The 8,325-nt window shown below is 39.4% G+C and overlaps 1 protein-coding gene across 1 annotated transcript in view; it reads left to right on the top strand.

Moving 5' to 3' along the window:
* Nucleotides 1-210: 210 nt before the first annotated feature.
* TTC1 (tetratricopeptide repeat domain 1) overlaps nt 211-8,325 on the top strand; it is a 30,015-nt gene continuing 21,900 nt past the window's right edge. The window contains exon 1 of the mRNA XM_010001957.1: nt 211-576. Within this exon, the coding sequence (XP_010000259.1) occupies nt 253-576 (324 nt within the window). The 5' untranslated portion in view covers nt 211-252. The remainder of the gene's footprint in view (nt 577-8,325) is intronic.

Here is an 8,325-nt window from a genome sequence, read left to right as displayed (position 1 = left end):
TGGGAATCAGCCCGGGAATTAAGTTATTTATGGGAGCAGGGGACTGGCCCCACGTCGCTGTACAGTGCATAGACGGCCCATGTATAAATTGTTCCTTCCCTGAGGGGTAGTAGTTTCCTTCAGGTGATGCCAACAGGACGTTGAAGTGCTTCAGAGATTACTTTGCTGACAGGGAATTTACACTGGGCATATTGGGAGTTATTTTTTTTTTTTCTCATTTCTAAAAATCTAACCCCTTCCAAGGAGTCCAACATGGAAGAGTTTAAAGATGCAAGTTCACCTGAAGAGTTACTTAATCACTTAAAGCTTTCTGATCAGAAGTCTTCAGAGACTGGCCCCAAAGATGCACAGAATCCCCAAAACATTGAAAGTGGATATACACTGTCTTCAGCCAAAGATCCCACAACAGCAGATGAGTGTTTCCATGACTGTCACGATTCCTTTGAGGCAAAAGAACCTCTGCTGGATGATGAAGGGAATCTACAGAATGATGAGAATAGCTCAAGGAAGCAGACAGAACTAGATGAAGAATACTTGCTAGAACTAGAAAAAGATATGCCAGAGGAAGAAAAACAGGTAATCTAAAGTACTAATGTTGAACATAAAAAGATATGTTTTCAGTGTAATATTTCCGAATTATCTGTGATTAGCATGAAAATGGACATTTAAAACTCCCTTATGTGTCTAATTTAACTGTTCTTAATTTCTTCTTTGCCGTAACAAATATTTTTGTTATCTTTCTTTGCTGTACTTAGTCATCACATTCCATTGCGGATTTTTGTCTACTTTCACCAGGTTGTAAGCTTACTGTGACTCAGAGAGGTTATAAGAAACAAAAATCTTCTTGTTTTATGTTATTTAGTTTGCATTCATTGTTTTCATTTGATTAGTTGCAAGATGCTTTTCCAAACCTAAGAGCAGGTTTCAGGATACTTTTCATTTCTGAAAGGCTAGTTTATGTAATGCAGCTAATTGGGATTAAGATCCAAAGTCTGCCCAGAGCTACTTGAACGTCTCTCAGCCTGGAGATTGCACAGCCTCTCTGGGCCCCTGCTCTAGTGTTTAAATACCCTCATGATGGCAATTTTTTCCTTGTATTTATTTAGAATTTCTTTTGTTGCAACTTGTGACCACAGGGCCATCTTTTTTCTGCATGCCTCTTGAAAGAGTCCCTCTCCATTTTCTCTAGCAGTGAGGTCTCCTCAGAGCCACCTTTTCCTCAGGCTGAACAAGTCCCCAGTGTCCTGACCATCTTGGGGACCCTCTGCTGGGGTCCCTCTGGGAAGCTGGTATCTCTTTTTTTGTGCTGGGGAGGAGGCACCAAAACTGGGCACTCATCAAATGCTGAATTTTCTCAGGTGCTGAACAGAGGGCACTAATCACTTCTCGTGACCTACTCACTACACAGAAGCAGCAGCATCACGTTGCCCTTGTGTCTTTTCCAGTACAAAATAATCACTGTTTAAAGCTGGAAACGTTTCCTGATGGAAAGTGTTGAGGCAGCTGCAGTTCTGGTCTTTCTGTAGGTTGATTTCCTGTGAAATTGACTGATCATGGCTTTCAGCTTGGTTGGTGATTATACCTAATGAAATATGGGGACTCCATCTCTGAGTATCACCATAGCTGTTTGGTCAGAAATGTTTCCATTGTGAACTTTGTGTATGTTCCTTAGAGAGCTTTCTCAGTGGTTTATCTAAGCAGTTGTTACAATGTAGCTGCTGGTTATTTCTCTAGTTAAGTATTATTGGTATCTATTACAAGCAGAGCTTGAGAAATCCAGAAATCAGTGATGAAGCAGAAGTTGTAGCTATCACAGTATCCATGTGCATGATCTCACCTTCCATTCTCTGTGTAGTAAAACCATGGGGATGGGTCTTTCCTGAATTGAGACTCCATCTTGCCTCATAGTACTTGGAATTGACAGCTACACATTTTATTTTTTAAAGTGAAACATTCTGTATATTTTGAATATGAAAATAATCTGTTACATGATGCAGCTTTTAAGAAGCAATACTGTAGTTATGGTCTGAAAGCAGCTCCTGTACATCCTTTGTTCAGAGGTTTGCAAACATTTTAAACCTCCTTGCAGTTACTCTAAAGGTCATTTTTTAGAAGAAGGGCAACATGATTTTTAAATTTACTCTTATGTTTTTGGCTTGTAGCTGGAGTAAATGAGGCCAAAATATTCAGAACTTGTTTCTTCGACTGTTCAGGTTGTGAGCAGACAGCAGCAGTGCTGGGGTTACTGCTGAGGGAGGCCTTGATGGGTTCAGTCCCCTGCTGCCTCCTTGTGCCAGCACACCTCTCCGTGTGGATGTGCAGTGAACCAGTTACAGAGAGTGATTCAGATGAAAAATAATGCTTTATTTTTAGATCAAGGGCAGTGCTGGTAAAGTAGACATCAAATGGCAGCCTCGTAATGGCACTATTAGGGTAGATGGATTTTATTCAATTAGACTACTTACCTAAAGAAGAAAAACTTCCTCTGAAGTGTGGTTGCAGCACCAGCCATAAGCTATGAACTGAAGTCAAAAGGAGAGCTGGCTGATGGGCCTCCTCCAATCAAATTTATGAAGCTACATCTTAATAGTATTACTTTTTTGTTGGTGGTTTTTTTGGTTTTTTTTTAACTAAACCAAATGTTATGTTTTAGCAGCTTTAATAAATTAGTTCTTTCGAGCAATGTTCCCCAATAACTAGGCTGTGGAAAAGAAAGTTTCTAATTTATTCTGGAGATGCAGAAACAGATTCTAGTCCTTACTCTGTGTATTTATGCATATCCTATGTGCAGGCTTTTGAAGGTAGCAGCTCCAAGTAAAAATTCTTCCCCATGCAGAAACTGCTGCAGAGATCAAAGAGAAGGAGCAAATGGTTGTGTATTTTCTCAGTTATATTTTGAGAGCCCCATACCATGAGATTTCTAATTCTAAGCCACAGGAATTACTTCCAGGGAAACAGTACTGATATTGTAAGAAGTCTGCTCTGCACAATGAAGCAAAATGAGACATTGAAGGGCTATGAAGACATGAGCCTGCAAGAAGTGTCCTTGAAAGCAGATGCAGGATAGAGCCTGATTACTTGCCTGGACTTGCAACACTGAGCTTTTTTTAGAATGAAGCAGCCAGAGACGAAATTCACTTGTATAAAATTTTGTTTTTGTTTCAAAAGCATGCTGATTGCTGCCTCAGCAGAGGCACTGAGCAGTAAATTGCTTTTGATGCATTACAAACAGATTTTTCTGGTTAGTTGTCATTGACAGTGATGGCTTTGACGGTGGTCTAGTCTGCAGAATTAATCAGAAGACACCCAACAGCTGCTACATGGTAATTGTTTCAGTCTGACCTGGTCGTCTTCTGGAGGGAAACCCATTCATTATGAATTTATCCAGCAGCAAGATTCTGAATCCCTCATGCTTTTCCATCATGACAGATGTTGTCTTGTTCTTTGGGCCTTGTCTGGAAAAGACTTAAGCACTTGGCCTAGTAAGCTCTTATTTTGGGTAGAGAACACTCATTTCTAGCTGCTGTAAGACCCTGGAATAAGTAATATTCCCCAAAAGCAGTTTCCTTCTTTGGGCTGTTGCTTGTGCATGAGAGCTACAGCTGGCTGTAACCATGCTCAGCTTCTATTTTAACACTAGGAAATGTGTCAGCAACACAAGAAACAGAGCTCTTGGGGAGGAGATTCTTGATTAGTGTCTTGTTAGCAACTCTGTAAGAATGAAGTGACATTGATCTTCACAAAATAGTATTTTTGAGTTATACCTGAAGATTTTTTTTCATTTCTGGGCTAAACAGTAAAACTTGCTTATATGGTTTTTTGTTTGTTTTTTTTTTCTTTTCTGTTTTCCCCAGAAGCTCTAGGATGTTTTAGAGAACATTGTCTTAATTAAGACATTTCTGTTAAACTGCTTTCCTACTCACCTTTTCTTCCTTATACTTCTGGTTGATCCCATTGTTCTTCCATAAATTACAGCTTCTGTATAGAATTTGTTTTTCCAGGGGTTGAAAAACTTAGCTGGGATTTCTTCTGAGATGGTTTCTGAGGTATAGTCATTCATTTCAGCATTTGGTGTTTTCTTAGTTTCATCTGTCCGATATAGTATAACCTGGACTCTGTCAAAGTTGCTGATTTTTCTATAGTGTTTACAAAATAAAGGCTAAGGTTCAAAATGGAAGGTGGGATATGGTGAAACAAGTCTATTTTGGAGCAGTCCTCAGGTGTTGATCACTTGGATATGGTCTTAGAACTCTTTCCAGGAAGAATTACGTGGTTGGACCAAATAACCCAGGTTATTAATAGGTGAGACAATCCAACTGGCTATGCAGCAGTAAAACTTATTACATACATTACTGACAAATACCAGTAAGGAATATATTTTTGTTAACAGTTCTCATCAGCATTCAAAAATATTTTGTATAGCAATAAAACTTGCAAGACAATTGGGTTTTGAAGGCATCACAGTGCAGTCTTGTGAAGTATAATAGAAGGTGATCCCTGTATTCAAATTCATTAATAACCTGAATCCTGTAAACAGTACAGCACCAATACTAAATAAGTTATTGCTTGGTCAAACTGGAGAAAAAGATGGATTGCTAGACTAAAACTGCCCTGTCCTGTGGCCTGCAAAATAGAACAAAACATCCTGTTGTATTTTCTGAGTTGATCAAAGCTTGGAGAAGTACATTTGAGAACTTTATCTGTATCTGCTAAAGTACTTGAGTCCAGGTGGTGACAAGAAGAACCTGGATAATGGATTGAAAACAGTCTGGAGGAGAACGACTTGGAGTGGTAGACAAGAAGCTCAACATGAGCCAGCAACATGCACATGCAGCCCAGAAAGCCAACAGTGTCCTGGGCTGCATCAAAAGAAGCATGGCCAGCAGGGCCAGGGAGGTGATTCTGCTCCACTGCTCTGTGTGAGACCTCCACAGTGGCCTTTCCAGTACCTGAAGGGCCTACAGGAAAGTTGTGGAGGGGCTTTTTACAAGGGCTTGTAGTGACAGGACAAAGGTTAATGGATTAAAACTTGAAGAGTGGAGATTTAGGTTAGACATGAAGAGTAAATTCTTTAGTGTGAGGGTGGTGAGACACTGGAACAGGTTGCCCAGGGAAGTTGTGGAAGCCTCATCCCTAGAAGTGTTCAGAGACAGGTTAGATAATGTTCTGAGCAACGTGATCTAGTGGGAGGTGTCTCTGCCCATGCAGGGGGGTTGGAGCTAGATGATCTTTAAGGTTCCTTCCAACCCAAACCATTCAATTATTCTATAGTAACTCAGGAACAGTCACAGTTAGTCTGGCATATGAAGTTAAACTGACTGTCAAGGATGGATGTGACCTGTTGTCTTTGCAAGTGCTGCATACAGTTTCAGGAAGAGGCAGTGATTTGGCAGTAGAAAAGACAAAAGTGTCTTTACCATGGAGTTACAATGAGCAGAGATGGGCCAGAGTCTAGCAATGCTTATTATTTTACCTTTTGAGTGTAGAGGGCAGATTTGACAGTTTTCAAATGACAACTGGCAAGATTTGAAAAAGAATTTTTTGGGTGACTACAACTGAAATTCAAATCCTTGAATGCATAATCCAGCAATAGCTTCACAAAACTGCAGGGGGAAGCAGATGACTACTAATGGATGACTTAGATATAGAATTGGTATTTGAAGCTGAAAAATATATCCCCTATCTGTTTAAATTCCTAGCTTCTGTGCACCCTTTGAACTCCAGTAGTTTTAAATTGACTGCTACTTGGTGACCTTACAGAAGGGTATATGAGATGCAGATGTACATTGACACACTGTATACACAGGAGAGAGGGTAGGCATTTGCTGCTCTTGACAAAACTGGAGCCAAGAAAAATTCCCTTGCAAAGTCAAACCAGTTGATCAAATAAAACGCATAGGAAGGCTAGAGGCAGCTTGGTAGGAAGTGTTACAGATTGGGAGGGTTTGTCCTTCAGTTCTTACCTGCTATATTTAAAGATTACACTTCCAGCACCTTTATTATATTGGTTACTTCCAAAACAAACAGTGTGTGTACGTTGCTTTCTTCCATAATAGTAGAATAATGCTTTAATGCTTTCATTTTGAACCCTGAGTGTTTGACAGAGCTGAAGTTCAGGGACTGAATTTGATGGCTTTCTTTTGAATTGTTATACTTTATTGTCAGAAGGCCAAGCTGCCTTTTCTCATTTCTTCAGGCTTCAGTCTTCAGCACCTCTTGCTTGCCAGACAGGTTTATGTTAAGATCATAATTTATTCAGAATAAGGTCAATTCTAATTCAGTATCCAAATCTGTAAACATTTCTAATCAGATCCTTCAAAAATCGTGCTACTAGTTTAATGTATTTATTTATTTTGGACCTTAAAAAACACTTTTTTTTTTTTACTTTGTACATCAAAAACTAGTGCCTGCCACTTGGAATTTATCATCTTTATGTTAATAGAATTTGCAAACAGCAATCTAAGATTTTGCAGAATTTGAATAGCAGAAAAGAATAATGGACTGTAGGTTGGGGAAGTCATGCCTGACTCCAGTGTCATATATGAGCAGCCTGAGGGAACACAGTGGGTCAAGATATCTTTTCCTCAGGCAGAGCATTCTAGGAGTTCAGTCTGACCTACTTCCCTGGGTGAGGAAAGGGTAGCCTGCCCTCCAGCTACTTACATCTTTTGCTGAAAAATGAGTGGGTGGGGACACTGGAATGACATTGTGCAAAATTTGTCCCAAGGACAAGTCACTTGCAATTTTTTCACTCTGCGCTGATACAGTCACAGTAAACTGATGAGCAGTCAATTTCCACTTGTCCCTGGAAGCTGGAAATTTAGCATACTGAGTGAAGATGTTTTGTCTTCCAAAAGCAGTTTAGTTTTTGGTTGTTCAGTTTTTTTTTACCTTGGATTTGAATAGAAGACAGACTCTTAACAGCATCCATTGGAGCAGTCCTTTCAGGTTAAATGTAAATTCATCCAAAATAGTTGACTTTCCACTGCTTTTGTGTTAGGATTTTCTGTTAAAGAAAGGTATATATGGAGAATAAATTATGTGTTTGTTTCACAAATACACATATGCTTTAGAAGGCAGTGCATTTAGGATATGATGTGCTAAGACCTATGTTAATTTTGTGGAAAAGCCAGAGATTTGCTTTTGGGGATAGTCTGCTATTATGTACTTCAAATACAAATGCAGAGTGATGCATGAGGTACCCTGTAGGCTTCCCATTTTTTAAAAATACTGTGAAAACTGGTACAGTTGGGAACTTAAGGGACAGCTTGAAACTAATACAGGGATATCTTGAAAATGCTGGTCAAGCAATAAAGAAATACTGGTTTTGAACCAGGATTGCATCACTTGCCTTGCTGCTTTCCAGGGAGCTGAGGAAGCTGCAAAACCACATACAGTGTTCTTAACAGTGCTGCTGGCTTCTGAAACATACTTAGGCAACACCTTTTCTGGCCAAATAGGCAGAAGGGACTGCAAGACTGTCACTGGCAATTGTATGTCTGTAACAGTTATGTGACTAATAGTCCTTTATCCTTCAAGTTAGTGCCATTTGATTCCCAGGCAAGAGGACATACCGAGGAACAGGCGCAGGAGAGTTCTGTGAATCATCAGTTTCCCAGTGTGACAGTCTTTAAATTCCTCAGTTGCCCAGAACTTTCATCTGTCCATGTTTCCCCAGAAAACATGGCCATACAGCTTACCTCCACCTTGGTATTTTTCCTGTGCTGTTGAGACTCTGCTTGAGAAGGAATTCCACAATTGAATATTTTTTTTCTTCATTGTACTCTTTTTTTTTTCAGTTAAAGCTTAGTCTTCTGAAGCCTTCTTGCTGCAAATCAGTTTTTATATTTGTATTTAATACTTAACTGGGGTAAACATGTAACATTTTGTAATATTTTTAATAAAATTAAACAAAATCATGATCATACAGGTAAAGCTTTTCATCCAGTATTCCTTGATCTTAGGGTTTCTGCATCAGAACAACTGGGATCATGGTGTAGTTCTCATTTTATAGGAAAAAAAAAAGGTATTTCATTATTGCACAGTTGTAACTTTACCTTATGCAACAGTGAATCAGTTAATGGCACTTACAGCCCAGTTCTAAATAGGTCATGAGCAATGAAGTCAGTAGAGCTAGTGTTTCAAAAGCATTTGCTTTCTTGAGTGAGGGTTGTCTGTGCAAATCTTTCATGTTTTCCAGTAGGATCATCTCCCAACATGTTTTGTGGTGAAATCTGGCTTCTGTGTTTACTGGTTTGCAAATTCTTTCTGTTGTGCTAACATTCACTCTGTATGCATCCAAGATGCTTTAAAAATTTGTTTCTG

This window comes from Chaetura pelagica, unplaced genomic scaffold, assembly GCF_000747805.2.
Source record: "Chaetura pelagica isolate M959 unplaced genomic scaffold, ChaPel_1.0 scaffold356, whole genome shotgun sequence".
NCBI classification, from domain to species: Eukaryota; Metazoa; Chordata; class Aves; order Apodiformes; family Apodidae; genus Chaetura; species Chaetura pelagica.
The sequence above is the reverse complement of the archived record's forward strand: the minus strand, read 5'-3'. Positions and strand labels throughout refer to the sequence as shown.